This window comes from Pristiophorus japonicus, chromosome 3, assembly GCF_044704955.1.
Source record: "Pristiophorus japonicus isolate sPriJap1 chromosome 3, sPriJap1.hap1, whole genome shotgun sequence".
Taxonomy (NCBI): domain Eukaryota; kingdom Metazoa; phylum Chordata; class Chondrichthyes; family Pristiophoridae; genus Pristiophorus; species Pristiophorus japonicus.
In genome coordinates, this window is record NC_091979.1 from 292,332,045 (window position 1) to 292,352,637 (window position 20,593).

A 20,593-nucleotide genomic window follows, 5' to 3' on the forward strand; every position below is an offset into this window, starting at 1 on the left:
TTAACTGGGCCTTTATTCACTGGAGTTTAGAAGGATGAGAGGGGATCTCATAGAAACGAATAAAATTCTGACAGGACTGGACAGGTTAGATGCGGGAAGAATGTTCCCGATGTTGGGGAAGTCCAGAACCGGGGACATAGTCTTAGGATAAGGGGTAGGCCATTTAGGACTGAGATGAAGAGAAACTGCTTCACTCAGAGAGTTGTTAACCTGTGGAATTCCCTGCCGCAGAGAGTTGTTGATGCCAGTTCATTGGATGCATTCAAGAGGGAGTTAGATATGGCCCTTACGGCTAAAGAGATCAAGGGGTATGGAGAGAAAGCAGGAAAGGGGTACTGATAGAATGATCAGCCATGATCATATTGAATGGTGGTGCAGGTTCGAAGGGCCGAATGGCCTACTCCTGCACCTGTTTTCTATGTTTCTCTGTTTCTATGTTTTAGCGCATTTGTGCCTCCCATTAAAGGGGTACAAACAACTTTTCACCTGGGCGTGGCGCCGCTACCAAATCCCAGCAAAATTCCACAGGTGTTTAGCAGCGGTGGTAACCAGTAGCGTCCCGCTCCGCTGTGCCGGCGCTGACAACGTAATCAGTGTGCGCAGTGACCCATTTTTGCCCCGCAGCAAATTTCAGTAGCATCCCCTGAAACTGCCGTGAGCAATGCTGCAGGCTGCTCACAGGGCGATAATTAAAGGAGAGATCGGGAAGGCGAAAAAAAAATGGCCAACTTAGGGTCGTGACCTTCTTGGTATTGAATCCTGCGGTTTGAACTGCGATCTTGCTGCCACGGCACCCCGCTCCCTGGTGGTCCAGGGATGGTCCCATTTTCTGCCCGCGGAGTCGGTAGCTTGGTCCTCCTCTTCATGAAGAGGAGGACCCTGTCTACGTGCCAGCACTACGTGTCCCGCCGCATAACGCTGCGATCTTCACAGAGGCTTTGTGCCCCACTCTCGCCCCCAAGAGGAAGTGCAGCGCGATATTTTGACTGTAGATCCTCTCGGAGGCGGTAACCTGAATATAGGTCACAGGGCGGGACTTCCATTGGTGCTGAATTTTGCAGCCCAAGCATAAGCGTGAATTTTCTACTCGTTGTAGTTGATGAATAGGAAAGCATGGGCTGAGAGCATGTGAGTCCTTGATATACATTCCCAGCAAGCAGCCGGAATACACTATTAGTAGCCCAGTTTTAACTCGGGCAGCAGTTGTGCGGGTGGGGGCAGATGCAGGTGGCAAACCATCCTGATGTTGGCACCAGTTTTTAAGTATTTGGTACAATAAATCACAAAGTCTCAAAATGGTTCAGCGGACAATTTTAGCCCATGTACAATCAAAAGTGATAATTGACTTAAAGAAATCTATTCTCTATAAACAATTAGTTTTCCTTTCCAAACATCAACAAAGAAAAAGCTATGAGTAGCTGTTGTTATTCACAGTCATGTTTCTCATATGACAGCTTTTCTATATTTTTGTAAGGTGTTTATAATAGAAAATTGTAATATATTTATATCAATTCATCACTTGTCTGCAATAAAAGCTTTGAAAATTCAATCTCTGTTTCTTTCAAAGTATGTTGGAAAAAGCAAAGAAACTGTCACATCCTCACAGGATGAGAGGACACACAATTCTTGCCAATTCCTGTTGATGCACAGATTGCATGCTGCAAAATGCACAGGCTCACAGCACATAAATGGGATTGCACACTGAGGCCTTCAAGTAAAAACTATAATGTAGGCACAACTGCCAATTCAATGGATAAACTTAAATCATGTTATTGTGAAACTGATAATTTTTAGAATTTTTTGTTTTGTTTAATCACTTATTTTGGACTTTGAAAATTTAAGACTAAGTCAAAGTCAATACTAATATGATTGACATAAGCATAAAAATGACTAAAATTACCCATATAATTAGTTAATTAATGTTATAGCCTGGCCCCTTCTGTCTGAAGTGTGGGTCATGAGTTAAAACTTTCACTTGTCTCCGAGTGCTGGAAATGTTTTGCTGCTGTTGCCAGATTCAGTATGCATGTGGAACACTTCAGATGTTTTTTTTCTTGTGTTGCACCGATGTTTGCACCTCAATTAGAAGTGAATGTTTATGAGGCGATTTGATACTGATGGCACACATTACAGCCCGAATCAGTCAGACATTTAATAGGAGAGCGAGGACATGGTAGGTAAGGAGGTGAGTCATGCCTCTGTCATTCTTATTAGGTTGTGAATGGGGACTCGTGTCTTCATTAACTTTGGTCAACATTGTGAGGTCATTAAATCTGTGTGGTAATCTGTGGGGTACTGGAGGTTTCACTAATTGCCTCGGCAACCTGCCACCATAATGTCTGCACCACCCTCTTATGGGACTTCCTGTTCTCAGTCCCCCAGCAGTCCTTTCTCTATAGCTCTCACTTCTGGAAGTAAAACAGCCATGGATGCCAAAAGAAAGCCTGTGAGCATTACCTGCTGCTGATCCCTCCCCCTCTGAGACTACTGCTACTTCACACATTCTGGCTGACTTCCCTTTCTTCTATATATTTCCAGAATTCCCACAAGTGTTTGCTCCTTTATCCAGCTGCAGCATTTTTAATTACTTAATTTCCCTGCCTCCCAGTGGTGATAATCCAACGAGCAATGGTTTTACCACAGTAAACCCACCATGAATACTTAATGAGAGCCACTTCAGGTAAAAGAAGCAGTTCAGAAATTAGCACACAGAGGCACAGAGCCATTTGAATCGCAATTAGCTCCCACTTAAACCTTGAAGCGCGACAGCACACATATTCTTTTCATTGGCTACCCGCAGGTTAGAGATTACCCAGTGCACAACACGAAGAGAGAACACTGATGTCATCCAGACATGACACAAAGTAAGGGCATTATATTTGTCCAAAGAGTTTGCTTCAGATTGTGTAGAATAAGGTAACAGAACAGCAAATGGTAGATATTAGTGATAGTTAAGGAAGTGCAGTGGGCAATGTTGCAGAAGTTGTTTAAAGACACTTTCTGGGTTACACAGGGTCCCTTAAACAGAAGCTCAGGCTGAATGTATCTTGGATGAATACTTAGAGGAGCAGTATTCCTGGCTGCGCTGCTGTATTTGCAGCTGCATCCTCTTAGTCAGTATCTGTGTCCTGCTCTACCTTTGATTTCAGATCTCTGAATAGCAAATTTGTGTAGCATGTATCAAATAATGATGATCCTGGAAGGCTGTACTAGAAGGTGCTCCTGATGTGCTCACACATCTGAAATACTGCCCCAAGGTGCCAATGGCATACACAATAATGATCCTGGTAGTTCCATGGGCTTTGTTACATCTGACATCTGCCAGTGTCTGTAGCTTCTGCCAGGCATCATTAGCTAGGATTGGCTAGTTTTCTTTGGGTCCCACAAAATCATCAGCCATAAAACTGTGTAAACCCAGTATTTTGACATCAGCATCAGTAACCTCTTATTATCAAAAAGAGGAAAATATACCTATACATTTTTAAAAGAACATTTTCATCCAATTTAGCAAGATTTTTACCACAGGCTCAATTCCTCCAACAGCTAGGGGTGCAAACTTTGCAGTAACAGAATACTCAATTGTTGAGAATGTTATATCTGTGGAAGTTCACGCCTTTTTCAAACCAGTTCAGGAAATACATATTTGAATGTTAGTTGCTGTATTTTAAAGAACATGCAATCAGTGACAGGAATAGTGATGTAAATGCAAACGAGCAAAGTCATTGTACAGTGTTCACAACGTAGTCGTGTATCTTTTAAGCCATTTTACCAAAATTGTAATAGTAATAATGTAACAAACCTACTGATGTTGCACAAAGAGTTTATGAACTAAAAGTAAGCTGTTATTCTCTATTTGCTCCGCTCTTCCCCTAGAGGAAAAGATTACTTCTGGAATACAGTTTCACATTTCTTTAATACCTTGCCCATGTGGCCATCCTTCCCGTACGAGCCACATCGTCTGCACGCCCGACACGAGACTCCCTAACCAAGCACTCTACTCGGAACTCTGACATGGCAAGTGAGCCCCAGGTGAGCAGAGGAAATGTTTCAAGGACAACCTCAAAGCCTCCTTGATAAAGTGCATCATCCCCACCGACACCTGGGAGTCCCTGGCCAAAGACCGCCTTAAGTGGAGGAAGAGCATCCGGGAGGGCGCTGAGCACCTCGAGTCTCGTCGCCGAGAGCATGCAGAATGCAAGCGCAGGCAGTGGAAGGAGTGTGCGGCAAACCAGTTCCAACCCACCCTTTCCTTCAACCACTGTCTGCCCTACCTGTGACAGAGATTGTAGTTCCCGCATTGGACTGTTCAGCCATCTGAGAACTCACTTATAGAGTGGAAGCAAGTATACTCAGCCTGTCACGTTGGTTTTTGTAGCATTAACAATGTCACCAGCAAGAAAGCATAGTTTTATGAATGTTGTTGCACATATGTACATGACATAGGTCTTTTCTCCTCTCAAGAGAATGGTACAAGTAGGCTATTTAACTCAACGCTGCCAGCTCACAACTCCCTTTGATGAGGCACCAGTCCAGGCAGAGTATCTGGTATATTGGTCTGATATTTCAGCTGTTTCAATGTTTGCTCCCTCCACAGTATTCCTCATGAGTTATATAAATTTGGGGACAACAGTTGTATTATCTATGATTAATAATGAAAAATCCAATAAAATGCACAAAATTATAATGTCTTGGTCAGTTTACATAATGTCACTGTTGGATGCTGCATCCAAATGGTAGAGGTTGAAATAAAACTGCTAAATAATTTACAACATTATAAACTAGCAATAAAAGATTCAATATTGAGTGTTGCATTATTCACGTTGCAGGATTCAGCTTATCTGATTTCTCATATCTACAACCCTAACAAACTTTGCCCACTAAAAATTTGTGAAGTCCAAAAGATATTACAAAATATGAGCAAAATCCCTCAAAATATGCTCACTATTACACAAATAAACAATATTTATTGAATCAATTGTTAATAACTTGAATATTGATTTTTTTAAAAAGATTTTTAAAAGTTGTTTCAGGATGTGGGTGTCGCTGGCAAGGCCAGCATTTATTTTTTTTTTTAATTCGTTGCCAATCTTTCCAATTCTTTGTCAAATCACAAACGCCAGAGGTCACCTTGCACACATCAAGGATCACTCTGCGCCAATGCTCTAAGCCAAAAGGCCTAGAGCCACTGCACCGTTCCTGGAAGTACTGCAATACCAGGTTCGTGCCATGGAGGTGGATGGGTCAGGCCCCCCACACACCTCCATGGAGGTGGATGGGTCAAGCCACCCCACCCACCTCCATTTATTGCCCATCCCTAATTGCCCTTGAGAAAGTGGTCGTGAGCTGCCTTCTTGAACCGTTGCACAGTGTGGTGAAGGAACTCCCACCGTGCTGTTAGGGAGGGAGTTCCAGGATTTTGCCCCAGCGACAATGAAGGAATGCCAATATATTTTCAAGTCAGGATGAAAATGTTGAGAGAGAAACTTGCAGGTGATGGTGCTCCCATGCGTCTGCTGCCCTTGGCCTTCTAGGTGGTAGAGTTCACGGGTTTGGGAGGTGCTGCCGAAGAAGCTGTGGCAAGTTGCTGCAGTGCATCTTATAGATGGTACACACTGCAGCCACACTGCGCCAGTGGTGGTGGGAGTGAATGTTTAAGGTGGTGGATGGGGTGCCAATCAAGCGGGCTGCTTTGTTCTGGATGGTGTCAAGCCTCTTGAGTGTCGTTGGAGCTGCACTCAGACAAGCAAGTGAAGAGAATTCCATCATACTCCTAACTTGTGCCTTGTGGATGGTGGAAAGGCTTTGGGGAGTCAGGAGGTGAGACACTCACCACAGACTACCCCACTTCTGATCCACTCTTGTAACCACAGTATTTATGTGGCTGGTCCAGTTAAATTACTGGTCAATGGTGACCCCACGATGTTGATGGTGGGAGATTTGGCGATAGTAATGCCGTTGAATGTCAAGAGGAGGTGGTTAGACTCCTGCTTGTTGGAGATGGTCATTGCCTGGCACTTGCGTGGCGCAAATGTTACTTACCACTTATCAGCCCAAGTCTGAATGTCATCCAGGTCGTGTTGTATGTGGGCATGGACTGCTTCATTTTCTGAGGAGTTGCGAATGGAAGTGAACACTGCAATCATCAGCGAACATCTCCACTTCTGACCTTATAATGGAGTGAAGGTCATTGTGTCTTAATGCAAGGAGTATCCGCAATAAGGTGGATGAATTAATTGTGCAAATAGATGTTAACAAATATGATGTGATTGGGATTACGGAGACGTGGCTCCAGGATGATCAGGGCTGGGAACTCAACATTCAGGGGTATTCAACATTCAGGAAGGATAGAATAAAAGGAAAAGGAGGTGGGGTAGCATTGCTGGTTAAAGAGGAGATTAATGCAATAGTTAGGAAAGACATTAGCTTGGATGATGTGGAATCTATATGGGTAGAGCTGCAGAACACCAAAGGGCAAAAAACGTTAGTAGGAGTTGTGTACAGACCTCCAAACAGTAATAGGGATGTTGGGGAGGGCATCAAACAGGAAATTAGGGGTGCATGCAATAAAGGTGTAGCAGTTATAATGGGTGACTTTAATATGCACATAGATTGGGCTAGCCAAACTGGAAGCAATACGGTGGAGGAGGATTTCCTGGAGTGCATAAGGGATGGTTTTCTAGACCAATATGTTGAGGAGCCAACTAGGGGGGAGGCCATCTTAGACTGGTTGTTGTGTAATGAGAGAGGATTAATTAGCAATCTCATTGTGCGAGGCCCCTTGGGGAAGAGTGACCATAATATGGTGGAATTCTGCATTAGGATGGAGAATGAAACAGTAAATTCAGAGACCATGGTCCAGAACTTAAAGAAGGGTAACTTTGAAGGTATGAGGCGTGAATTGGCTAGGATAGATTGGCGAATGATACTTAGGGGGTTGACTGTGGATGGGCAATGGCAGACATTTAGAGACCGCATGGATGAATTACAACAATTGTACATTCCTGTCTGGCGTAAAAATAAAAAAGGGAAGGTGGCTCAACCGTGGCTATCTAGGGAAATCAGGGATAGTATTAAAGCCAAGGAAGTGGCATACAAATTGGCCAGAAATAGCAGCGAACCTGGGGACTGGGAGAAATTTAGAACTCAGCAGAGGAGGACAAAGGGTTTGATTAGGGCAGGGAAAATGGAGTACGAGAAGAAGCTTGCAGGGAACATTAAGGCGGATTGCAAAAGTTTCTATAGGTATGTAAAGAGAAAAAGGTTAGTAAAGACAAACGTAGGTCCCCTGCAGTCAGAATCAGGGGAAGTCATAACGGGGAACAAAGAAATGGCAGACCAATTGAACAAGTACTTTGGTTCGGTATTCACGAGGATACAAACAACCTTCCGGATATAAAAGGGGTCAGAGGGTCTAGTAAGGAGGGGGAACTGAGGGAAATCTTTATTAGTCGGGAAATTGTGTTGGGGAAATTGATGGAATTGAAGGCCGATAAATCCCCAGGGCCTGATGGACTGCATCCCAGAGTACTTAAGGAGGTGGTCTTGGAAATAGCGGATGCATTGACAGTCATTTTCCAACATTCCATTGACTCTGGATCAGTTCCTATGGAGTGGAGGGTAGCCAATGTAACCCCACTTTTTAAAAAAGGAGGGAGAGAGAAAACAGGGAATTATAGACCGATCAGCCTGACCTCAGTTGTGGGTAAAATGATGGAATCAATTATTAAGGATGTCATAGCAGTGCATCTGGAAAATGGTGACATGATAGGTCCAAGTCAGCATGGATTTGTGAAAGGGAAATCATGCTTGACAAATCTTCTGGAATTTTTTGAGGATGTTTCCAGTAAAGTGGACAAAGGAGAACCAGTTGATGTGGTATATTTGGACTTTCAGAAGGCTTTCGACAAGGTCCCACACAAGAGATTAATGTGCAAAGTTAAAGCACATGGGATTGGGGGTAGTGTGCTGACGTGGATTGAGAACTGGTTGTCAGACAGGAAGCAAAGAGTAGGAGTAAACGGGTACTTTTCAGAATGGCAGGCAGTGACTAGTGGGGTGCCGCAAGGTTCTGTGCTGGGGCCCCAGCTGTTTACATTGTACATTAATGATTTAGACGAGGGGATTAAATGCAGTATCTCCAAATTTGCGGATGACACTAAGTTGGGTGGCAGTGTGAGCTGCGAGGAGGATGCTATTAGGCTGCAGAGTGACTTGGATAGGTTAGGTGAGTGGGCAAATGCATGGCAGATGAAGTATAATGTGGATAAATGTGAGGTTATCCACTTTGGTGGTAAAAACAGAGAGACAGACTATTATCTGAATGGTGACAGATTAGGAAAAGGGAAGGTGCAACGAGACCTGGGTGACATGGTACATCAGTCATTGAAGGTTAGCATGCAGGTACAGCCGGCGGTTAAGAAAGCAAATGGAATGTTGGCCTTCATAGTGAGGGGATTTGAATACAGGGGCAGGGAGGTGTTGCTACAGTTGTACAGGGCCTTGGTGAGGCCACACCTGGAGTATTGTGTACAGTTTTGGTCTCCTAACTTGAGGAAGGACATTCTTGCTATTGAGGGAGTGCAGCGAAGATTCACCAGACTGATTCCCGGGATGGCGGGACTGACCTATCAAGAAAGACTGGATCAACTGGGCTTGTATTCACTGGAGTTCAGAAGAATGAGAGGGGACCTCATGGAAACGTTTAAAATTCTGACGGGTTTAGACAGGTTAGATGCAGGAAGAATGTTCCCAATGTTGGGGAAGTCCAGAACCAGGGGTCACAGTCTGAGGATAAGGGGTAAGCCATTTAGGACCGAGATGAGGAGAAACTTCTTCACCCAGAGAGTGGTGAACCTGTGGAATTCTCTACCACAGAAAGTAGTTGAGGCCAATTCACTAAATATATTCAAAAGGGAGTTAGATGAAGTCCTTACTACTCGGGGGATCAAGGGTTATGGCGAGAAAGCAGGAAGGGGGTACTGAAGTTTCATGTTCAGCCATGAACTCATTGAATGGCGGTGCAGGCTAGAAGGGCTGAATGGCCTGCTCCTGCACCTATTTTCTATGTTTCTATGTTTCTATGAAGCAGCTGAAGATGGTTGGGCCTAGGACACTGCCCTGAGGAACTCCTGCAGCGATGTCCTAGGGCTAGGATGATTGACCTTGAACAACCACAACCATCTTCCTTTGTGCTAGGTATGACTCCAGCCAGTGGAGAGTTCTCCCCCTGAATTCAATTTTACTAGGGTTCCTTGATGCCACACTCAGTCAAATGCTGCCTTGATGTCAAGGGCAGTCACTCTCACCTCACCTCTAGAATTCAGCTTTTCTGTCCATGTTTGGAACAAGGCTGTAATGAGGTCTGGAGCCAAATGGTCCTTGTGGAATCCAAACTGAGCATTTGTGAGCAGGTTATTGGTGAGTAAGTGCCACTTGATAGCACTGTCGACGACACCTTCCATTAATTTGCTGAGGATTGAGAGTAAAGTGATGGGGCGGTAATTGGCCGGATTGGATTTGTCTTGCTTTTTGTGGACAGGACATACCTGGGCAGTTTTCCACATTGTTGGGTAGATGCCAGTGTTGTAGCTGTACTGGAACAGCTTGGCTAAAGACGCGGCTAGTTCTAGAGCACAAGTCATCAGCACTACAGCCTGGATGTTGTCAGGGCCCAAAGCCTTTGCTGTACCCAGTGCGCTCAGCCATTTCTTGATATCACGTGGAGTGAATCGGATTGGCTGAGGACTGGATTTTGTGATGGTGGGAACCTCAGGAGGAGGCCGATATGGATCATCCACTCGGCACTTCTGGCTGAAGATGGTTGCAAATACTTCAGCCTTGTCTTTTGCACCCATATGCTGGGCTCCGCCATCATTGAGGATGGGAATATTCATGGAGCCTCCTCCTCCCATTAGTTGTTTAATTCACGACTGGATGTGGCAGGACTGCAGAGCTTTGATCTGATCCGTTGATTGTAGAATTGCTTAGCTCTGTTTATAGCATGCTGCTTCCGCTGTTTAACATGCATGCAGTCCTGTGTTGCAGCTTCCCCAGGTTGGTACCTCCTTTTTAGATACACCTGGTGCTGTATGTTTTAATTGGTGTGAGGGGCACACTATTAAAGTATGAATATATTTTCCTCTTACACCATGTAAAATATAATACTGTTATGTACTGAAAATTATACAAGAGACCATTGGGCTGGATTTTTGGTTGCCTAACGTCTCAGTTAGCAGGCGGAGGGGACGTTAATGTGAGTGTAAGAGGTTACTGACCAGGAGCGCGGCGTTTGGCATCCTGACAGAAAATTCATTGGAGGCTCATCGGGGGCGCAGATCAGTAGCACTTGGCTGCTGATAATCACTCCGATCTTGACGTGTTCCTGGTGTAACACCCATGCTTGCGTCCCGGTCGTAAAATTAGGTGCAGCCGCCTCATTTAGCGGCTGCCAAGTACAACGTCTGGGAAAACAGTCGGTCAGGCTTGCAGAGTCGTTAACAGGTGGCTAGTTAAGGGGATGAGGAGGCACTTTCCTCAGAGGGCACATTCAGTGCAACGTTTACACAGCACGGTGGTGAGCCTCCGCGTTTGCAGCAGTAGACAGACATACCAGTTCAGCTGGAGAGAAACTTCTTTGTGAAACTTTAATGGGGCATTACTTGTTCACAAGCGTCGCATTCTATATGCTCCAGCAAGGTATCGGCAACAGAGAAGGGCTGTTGGGCATGTTGGCAGCCGAAGGAGGAGAGCCCTTAGATGTTGGACCAGGAGGCCTTACTCACCTTCTAAGCCTTCGGGTCCTTCCAGGCTGCATCAAGGGACATATACAGCGTCTCACAATTGTCAGCACATCGCTTCATCTGTTCCATATCACACAGGCACTCTACACATGCAGAATGGACTTCATTACCTTCCCAATGACCAGGGAGAAAGAGAATGAGCACGCATGTGGGTTTGCCAGGAGCGCAGACTTCAAAAGGTGCAAGGAGCAATTAACTGCACGCACGTGGCCTTGCGAGCACCATTCAAGAATGCAGAGGTCTAAACGTGCAACTGGTGTGCGACCACACATAGCGCATCCTCGCACTGATTGCTTGCTATCCTGGAAGCGCACATGATGCCTTTATCCTGCGGGAGAGCACTGTTCCTCGACTGTTTCAGCCACCACAGCAAGGCCGAGGCTGGCTGCTCAGGAACAAGGGATATGGCCTGGCCGCCTGGCTAATGACCTTCCTCCGCAACCCCACCATAGAGCCAGAGGAACGCTACAATGAGAGCCATGCCGCCACCCACAACATCATAGAGCAGACAATAGGGGTGCTGAAGTAGCAATTCCGATGCCTGGACTGCTTCAGGCAGCCTTCAATACTCCCCTCACCAGGTCTTACTATTCATCGTGGTGTGCTGCATTCTGCACAATTTGGCCATCATTAGGGCCCAGGCCTTGCCAGTGGGGATCGCAGGCCCACCTCAGGAGGAGGAGGAGGAGGAGGAGGAAGAGCAACAGGAGCCTGGCGACGCCCTGAATCTGCAGCAACACGACGAGGAACAGCAGCAGCCACGGAGGAGGCAGCCTGCCAATGTTGGTGGTGCCATGACTCTTCGGCGGAGGCTCATAAGAGAGCACTTTGTTTAAATAGAGATAGCTGAGGGATGCAGCTCAAAATGACTGTGCTTTGTGCCACGATAATGCCACATCTCCATCACAACTGAACAGTCGCACACCAGACACTGAAGGAAACGGTTCAACCCCAAAAACCCCACACCCTCCAATAAAACAACATGGAGCTCCTGCCCCTTCAAAAAACATAACAGATGGTGAAAGTTCCCAACATATATACATAGGTCCCATAGGGACACATTTATTCAGTGTGTCTTCCACTGACATTTCCCACTCCTCTGCCTCATCTCTTCCATCACCTATTGCTTCTCCTCAATGGGTCCTCAGTGTCTGCAGCAAGGCTGCTTGAGGGCTGTTGTGTGTCTGAGGGAGGCAGGACAAATGACCTAGTATGACGCCCTGGACCAGCTGTGGGCCTAGACGGCCCGGCTGCTGACAGCACCACCTGAGAATGGGTGGCACCAGTCTTGAATTCCAGGGGTGCAGACCGAGCAGGTACAAAGGCAGAATGGCAGTGGTGGGAGCTGGAATGATGTGCTGCTGAGAGAGGACATCAGATTCAATCTTGTCCGACTGGCTGCTACAACCCCGGGGCACAGCCTCAACATCCGGAGCAATCTATTGGAGCGCAGATTGCTGGCCCGCTGTGGCACTGTTAGCTCCCTGTTGGACTGATGGGGACCCAGACTCCATGGCAGCAATCAGTGCTTGCCTGGCATCAATTTGATTCTGCATCAGAGCACACAGCGCATTGATGCCACCACACACTAACAACATGGCAGAATGTAGGTATAGCATGGTCTTGGCCTGCCCTTCAATGGCTACTGCCACATCAGCCATCATGTCTGGGACCCTTATCATCACTTCTGCCGTCCATCATCCATTAGAATCTACCAAGGATGGGCTCGACGGACTGCTGAGATGTAAATGCAAGCATTGAGGCATCCTCCACCACACTCCAAGCAAGAGCATCCATGCTCAGCGGGATCCTCGCCAATGCACCTATTAGCTCGCGGTGCATCTGCATTGACTCCCTGGACATAGTCTCCAAATCCAGGTCCTCATCTGCTTGCCTGTGAGCAGGACTTCATGGGCCGACTTACCCTCCGGAGAGCTGGCCCCCGAGCTTCCCCTCACGCTGGGCCAGTAGCCTCAGCTTCATGCAACCTCGGGAAGACGTCCTCTTCCACCAAGCTGCCTCCCCACTTGCTCCCAATGAGGATGTCTCACCCTGGGCTGGCACACTGCTCTCCACCAGCTCCTCATCTTGCTCATCGTCTACAGATATCTGCTCGTGGGCAGGCTGCCGCTCTTCCGGCTCATCATCTGTAAGCAAAAAGCAACAGAAGTGCAGTTATCAGCTGAGGAGGGAGCAGGAAGACAAGAAGTAGGGGTGTATGGTTATTTTGGTCGCAACATGTTGTAAGGCATGTGGCCTCAAGGCTAAGCGGACTCACACAAAACGCCCATTTCATTCACAAACCGTCACTGCCGAGTGGGGGCTCTGCCTCTCTGCCCTCCACTTTGCAATGCCTACCTCTTCTACATGTCTACCAGGCCACGACTGCGACACCTATGAGGGTGCATACTTGCTCCTCCATCTCGCTGATGTCCTGGAGTTGGAGCTGGCCCTCTCCCTGACAATGCAGCTCATGCAAATTGTGCGCGAATTTGACCTGCAATGACAAAAACAAAAACTTGTTAGTGGCTGTGTAGCTGCTGGTGTGGCACCTGTGTCTGCGGTAGGTACGCGTGAGCAATATAATGAAGTGTGCATTTCATCCTGCATGGCATCGCACAGTGGATGTGTGAACGGTAAGTCTGGGGCACAAGCAACTACCAGTAAGTATGACGCTTAGGCCTGTGACCGTATATAAAGAGTTAAAAGGTGCTGCTAGGTGGGCTCAGGCTGAGTAAGGAGCTAGAGGGTTAGAGAGCCTTGGATGGGCAGGGCATGTCTCGTGAGGTGATGGAGAGGTCTCAGACTGGCTTCAGCAAGGAGGAGCATGGCCTGGTAGACATAGGCACTGAAAAATATTTATATTGTGTGAGAAAGTGAGATTCACATGAGACATTGGAAGGTGAATGGAAGGGGTACTCACCCTGACGATCCTTTTGAATTTATCCCGACATTGCGTCGCTGTTGTGCCCACCATGTTCCAGGCTGAAACGTGGCATTCCACCTCCTTCCACAGCATCGTCAAAACCCTAGGCAGCGGCCTTTGTCCCCCTCCAGCAAATCTCCACTACCTACGGCAAGGCGTCAAGGGCGGTGGGCGAGAAGCGGGCACATAGCTGACATCCTCTTTCCCCCTCCATTTTGGCACACTGAAGACACTGTGGAGTTGGAGCTGCTCATGTGCTAATTTACCTTGCCACGCCTTTAAGACTCAGCTGTTCCCGGGATGGGAATCGGAGTTTGGCACATGCGTAATGGGTCCGCTAAATTTACCGACCAAACTTTCATTATGGCCCCCTCCCCAGCTCTGGTGTGCAATGGCTGATTTCTGTCAGCTCATCGCCCAATTCTGACGAATTTCTGGGCGGAGGGTGCAAACTTTTTTAAGGCGATAAAATTACCGCTCTGTTTGGGTTACCGCCCCAAATGAGGCGCGACCAAATTTCTCCGCCAATGATTTCGAATGCAACCTTGCAAATAGTCTGATTGTGTTTTGTATAGCTAGCAATTTGCCTTTGAAAAGCATCACACCTCATAAATGTCACACTTCAAAGCATCATACATCCGAAGGGTAAAAATTAGTGATTGGCGGGAAAATAAATTTAGCTCATAAGCCAACAATCAAATATCCATTCAAAAATAGATATGAACAAATCAAAAAGACAAGTACCAAACAACCCCAGCAGAAAACTGAGCATTCAAAGCCCTAGCTTTTTTCAAAGTTACCATTCACAAACTAACATGTACTAAACACCAGCCTATCAAATTGCTCAGATAACTTTACATTACTTTCAGCTGCCATGTTCCTTCTTCACTCAGGTCAGTCTCTACAGCTAGAAATAATATTTATAACTGAAACACATAAAAATAATATGTTTGGAGCATGTTATAATTTCTCCATTTTACTCACCTTCTAAAACCCCCGGTTAAGGTCACACTGGCATGAGGTGTGCATTTATGAACAATATCCTCTATTATTTGACCCACAGCATCTGCCTCTGCTTTCATTACGCCACGATTGATGTCTTCATAGTACAAAAACCCTAAAGAGAGAAAAGCTTCATTAAGCACTTTGATGTGTGGCTGCATCCTGATAGTTAAACTCTGGTTGCACACCAACCCTCACGTTTTACACCCTGAATAGCTATTTTTCGCATCACAACAGCAGAAAACACTCTTATACAAATTAAAATGCATAGCGAAGCAAGTCTGTAAGTTAAGTTTGAACGCATTGGTTTATAATAAGGACAGAGATCCCAAGAATTCCTAGTTGCTCCCACAAATCTAGAAATTCATGTCACGACATGTATTAAAATCACTGTAGTCTATCAGCCTTGGAGGAGATTGGGCTCATGCCAGTAATAGATTTAATGCATGACCGACTAGTTCCAATAAACCACACAGATCAGCTTGTTCAATTTCTTCCAAACTTCAAAGCATAATTGTAATCTGGCCTGCATGAGTAAAGCAGTGTTGTTTCATGCATTGCCCTTGTACTTCCAAGGAAACAGCGCCAAGGGCAAAAGACAAACAATACCCGACACATGTTGGCAAAGTTTGACCTCAAACTCTTAGGTTAAAGGGTGTTATTACATGTCTACTGGAATCATAGGCCCTGAGAATTCATAAGCCGGTGAGCCAGGTAATTACGCCAATTGGGAACTCCCCAGCTGATCCCAATGGATTATGTGGGGTCAGGGGGAGTCTCCCTACTTTTAATTGCATTAATTTGTGTCCATGCCACTAGGGGCACATCTAGGGTAACCGCGATATCAGGAAGGCTGGGAGGTTAGGCAGAGGAGTGCAGAGTCATGAGTGCCGGGTTCCCCCCAGAAAGAATTGTAGAACTTGTAGATGCCCCCTCTGCACATCCCCCTTTAAAGATTAAAATGGGCTAAATTTGGGGTGGGGTTCGCCTGGACCTCCAGCTGGTCCTCACATTCCGCCAGTCATCAGAGAGATTCGCCACATCGAACCGCTCATACTTCTGCCGACCATACATTGGGTCTCTCTGAGGGTTTGAATTATGGCAACTTGGACACAAAGCCAGGATCTGCCATATATTTACCAGGCATAAAGCACCTTTTGTTTTGCCATCACCATTCTGGTGTTTCCCTCCGGTGCCTACTCTTGCAGCATGCACGAGCAATCAAAATCCATGAAAATGAAGCAGACTACATCTCTAACCTCATTCTTTTGGGTCATTACTTGGCAGAAAGCCAAGTGTAGTGACATCTACAATTAATAGGCCTTAATATTTCCCCCTGCCTTCCTCAGAATGGAGGATTGAGAGGGGCTGGCAGCAAGGCCATGGATGACAAAGAAAATTAAATGCCACATTTGAGGACCAGCAGCAAGACTACTGGGGCTGGAGGTCTTCTGATGGCTGTCTGTTGATGGCAATCAGAAGGCCCCGAAGCTGGCAGATATTACTGTTGCTGCAACTGAAGCAGCTGTTGGTTTTCTACCCCCATTTCCAGATATAAGCCTCTGCCAAGGAGTAGGCCTGGTCCTGGGGCACATAAGGATGTTAAAATGACCTCAACCTGGAAATAAAGGGAGGTTCAGGCCAGGTTAGGTGGACTGTGCTTCAGGTCAATTGGCTTGTGCCCAGGCGGACTGAGGAGAGGAAATCAGAACTACAATTTCCGACTCAGGCTGATTTATTTACACATAAGCGTGCTGGAATACAGATTGAAGCAGTACCACGAAACAGGGTTACATTGGATCTTGTTTCAGTGTAGACCAATTACTCTAGTTCAGCTGTTTCATTTATTTCTGGATTCAAATTAATGGCGTACTGCACACATGCTGCTTCTTTAATACATCCCCAGCCCATGTGCCCTACATGACCATTCTGATTCCTGATATGTCCTTACTATATAGTATAAATGCACACGAGGCCCATACTTGAGAGAAGGTCACTCTGTGACCAGTTACCTTTATTACCAAGACCTCAAGTGATGAAGGTGGGTGGAGCTTCCCCTTTTATACCTGAAAGTCCAGGTTAGGAGTGTCTCCCACAAGTTCACCCCGTTGTGGTCAATGTTCTCAAGGTGTACAACTTAGGTCAGCTTATACATGGGTTACAATGATAGTTGAATACATGACATTACCTCCCCCCCCCAAAGTCTTATTGGGATCACAGGTTAAGTCTCTCTGGTGGTTTACATGCCCTTGTAGAGCGCCTGAGTTGGGGCTCCGGTTGTTGGACGCTGGCCTGAGTGTCTGCTGTTTGCGGTGCCTCAGGCCTGTCTGGAATGCCCACATTGACTGGACTCTCCCCCACTTGGTTCCGATGTTCGGTCACCTGTGGTGGAGTAAACTCTACGTCATGTTCTTCCTCCGCTTCTTCTATGGGGTTGCTGAACTTCCTTTTAGTTTGATCCACGTGTTTGCAGCAGATTTGTCCATTGGTAAGCTTAACTACCAAAACCCTATTCCCCTCTTTGGCAATCTCAGTGCCTGCAAGCCATTTGGGCCCTGCAGCATAATTAAGGACAAAAACAGGGTCATTGACATCAATACATCACGCCCTCGCATTCCTGTCATGGTGATCACATTGTGACTGATGCCTGCTCTCAACGATTTCTTTCATGGTGGGGTGTATAAGGGATAACCTGGTTTTAAGCGTCCTTTTCATTAGCAGCTCTGCGGGTGGAACCCCTGCAAGCGAGTGTGGTCAGAATCTATTGGCCAACAGAAGGCGTCATAAGCGGCTTTGTAGGGAACCCCCTTGGATTCTGAGCATCCCCTGTTTGATTATCTGCACTGCTCGTTCCGCCTGGCCGTTTGAGGTGGGTGGAGCTTCCCTTTTTATACCTGAAAGTCCAGGTTAGGAGTGTCTCCCATAAGTGCGCCCCTTGTGGTCAATGTTCTCAAGGTGTACAACTTAGGTCAGCTTATACATGGGTTACAATGATAGTTGAATACATGACAATTCCCAGCCAGTTTGTTAGATCCAGATTGTCTCCACCGATTACTGGATGGAACTCCTTTGTCCAAAAGCAATCATCTAGTTATTGACTTGTTCAGCTTTAATACAACATGAAGATGGCCATTTCTGTTCCTGTCTCCTTTTCCCTCTTGAATAGCTGGAACAAAGCTAGAACTTACCACTTCCTATCGTGGGCCATGACTTAGGTTAACATGTTCCACTCTGCTTTGCTTGTACCATGTCTCTCTGTTATAATCAAAGTCTACTTAGCCTTCGCAGTTCTAATGAAAGGTCCTGGACCTGAAACGTTAACTCTGTTTCTCTCTCCACAGGTGCTGCCTGACCTGTTGAGTATTTCCAGCATTTTCTGTTTCTATTTTAGCCTTCTCAGGTCCCTGTTACTGAGCCCACTAACGTTTAGAAGCAAAACTACTTCAGCTGCTATATATTCAGTCAATGCTGCAAATAATAAACATCAATGAGCAGACCCTAACCAATCATTTGACTCCCACTTGGCCCTTTAAGAGGTGACATCTTTGAAGGTTTTAAGAATGAAAGCATTTAGTAATGATAAAATTGATTTTGTATATATATATATAAATGTTAAAAGTGTAGATTATATGGAAAGGCTGCAGTGTTAAAAGAAACAAAATGGATGACTTCCCCAAGTTCATGTCAGCATGGCTTTGAAACTCACCAAACTAGAAAATACGTTAATTGGAAAGCCATTAACCTAATCAAGGAATGGCACCAGCCCTCCAGACATGTACGAGGAGAAGTCAATCAGGAACGGCCCTGAAAATAATACCCAATCCTAAGGCTTTCTGAGAAACAATGGCCGTAAGGGGTATAATAATCCAAGCAAAGATTGCTGAGTCTCTTCTCCTTAGCACACGGCAAAAGCAGGAACCTCCCTCCACAGCAGAAGCAAGGACAAACTTCATGTGCTTGTGCTTTGCCAGAGGGAAGTAAAGTATACCTTTTTATAAATCATCATTGTATCGGTTGCAACTAAGTAGATCCATAGGATAGCTGATGACTGCTGATGTGCATGTGTGTGTGTGTTTAATAAACTATTCCAAATTGTTTTAAAAGAATCGGTCTTGCTGTCAATTTAATGCCAGAGATTTAGAAATCTTACAAGGTGTAGGTAACTGCTAAAATTTCCGATATCATTAACTCTACACCTTACTATAATGATACCTCATCAGAATATCTGAGGAAATGTTTATAACCGTCGATGGTTTTCTTTTGATTCTGTCAGTAAGGGTTTCTGACATTGTGAGAGTATTGCTAATTTATGCATAAAATAATAGCCCTGAAATTCCGGCCTCCCCTGGTCCATACTGAGTTCCTACGGACCCGGGAAGGCATCGGAAATGTCGGTTTCCAGCGCACAATGCGCATGCGTTGGAAACCAGCATTTCCGATCTGTCAAATTTCTGGCCTGACAAATGGCCGCATCTCGGGAGCGAGGACATTTGTAAATGGAAATTTCTGATATTTACGCTTACAAATGTCCTCAAAAATCTTGTGCCTGAAAAAGCAGGTGTTTTAAAAAACACAAAAACATATAAAAAATAAAGTTATTAAAACATATTTTATCATTTAAAAACCCTCCCCACGACGGTAAGTTTATTTTTTAAACTTTTTAAAAAATTGGGAAATTATTTTTTTAAGACATTAATAACTTTAATTTAAATGAATGTAGTGTAATTATTTTCTATTTTTTATTAGTGTTTTGGGTGTTTGGGGCTGTGTTTTGGATATTTCGGGCTCTATCACAATCATAGTAATAGGAGTTTAGGACCCTGCGGAACTCCTATTATTATGATACTTTACCTGATTGGTTGCCCAGAGCCATGTGACTCCAGCTCGAAGCCTATGCACACATCGACATGCACATGCTACGAATCGCAGTTGAAGGAGGCCTCAGCATCGGAAAGTCAATCGTGGGCAGCAGCTTAGTTTTTTATGCGTATTTTTTCTCTAAAATGCCCGCAGAAAGGCCAAACCGGAATTTCAGGGTCATTACTTTTTTGTGATATTTTCATAGGTTTATTTTTCTTTGGAGGACCTCATGTGAAGAAGATAACTAATCAAAATATCAGAAAGCCATGTTATTTTAGTGAAATATATCAAATAACTACTAAGATCAAAAATAAAACATCAAAGGCTTTTTCCTGAAGGCCCTAATCAAATCTGAATGATATTCTTATCCTAAATAATGGAGTCGGTTGTAGTTTGGTAAGAACATGATTAACATGATTAGCAATATTTTAATCTATTATCATTCTACAAAATATGTCAAAATATATTTGGTATGCTACAAGATAAAAGAGAACTTCAGCAATTAGAAGATTCCTGATTATAATCACTTAACCATTGATGGGTATGCCTTCTATTGCCCCAAGCTCTGGAATTCCCTGCCTACACCTCTTCACGTCTCCACCTCACTTTAACACGCTCCTTAAAACCTATCTCTTTGACCAAACTTTTGGTCAGCTGCCCTAATTTCTCCTTATGTGGCTCTGTGTCAATTTTTTGTCTCATAATACTCCTGTGATGCGCCTTGGGTCGTTTTACTATGTTAAAGGCGCTATATAAATACACGTTGCTGTTGTTGTTTTACTACGTTAACGATGCTATATAAATACAAGTTGCTGTTGTTGTTGATTAAACCACCAAATTAATTCAGAGATAACAGACCGATTCTTCTCTTTGTGGCAATGTTCAAGTGACTTCTACTCACATCTCCTGTACCACCTCAACCCTGACCCAGTTTCCCATTTCAAAAACAGGATTTCAACCACTGAGAGGTAGCCCACCAATTTAACAAAGGTAAATCATGGCACCG

General features: G+C 45.2%; 1 protein-coding gene across 1 annotated transcript in view; it reads right to left on the minus strand.

Moving 5' to 3' along the window:
- The window catches only part of dntt (deoxynucleotidyltransferase, terminal), a 492,443-nt gene that overhangs the window by 343,149 nt on the left and 128,701 nt on the right, over positions 1-20,593 (minus strand). The window contains 1 exon segment of the mRNA XM_070875033.1: positions 14,710-14,842. Within this exon segment, the coding sequence (XP_070731134.1) occupies positions 14,710-14,842 (133 nt within the window).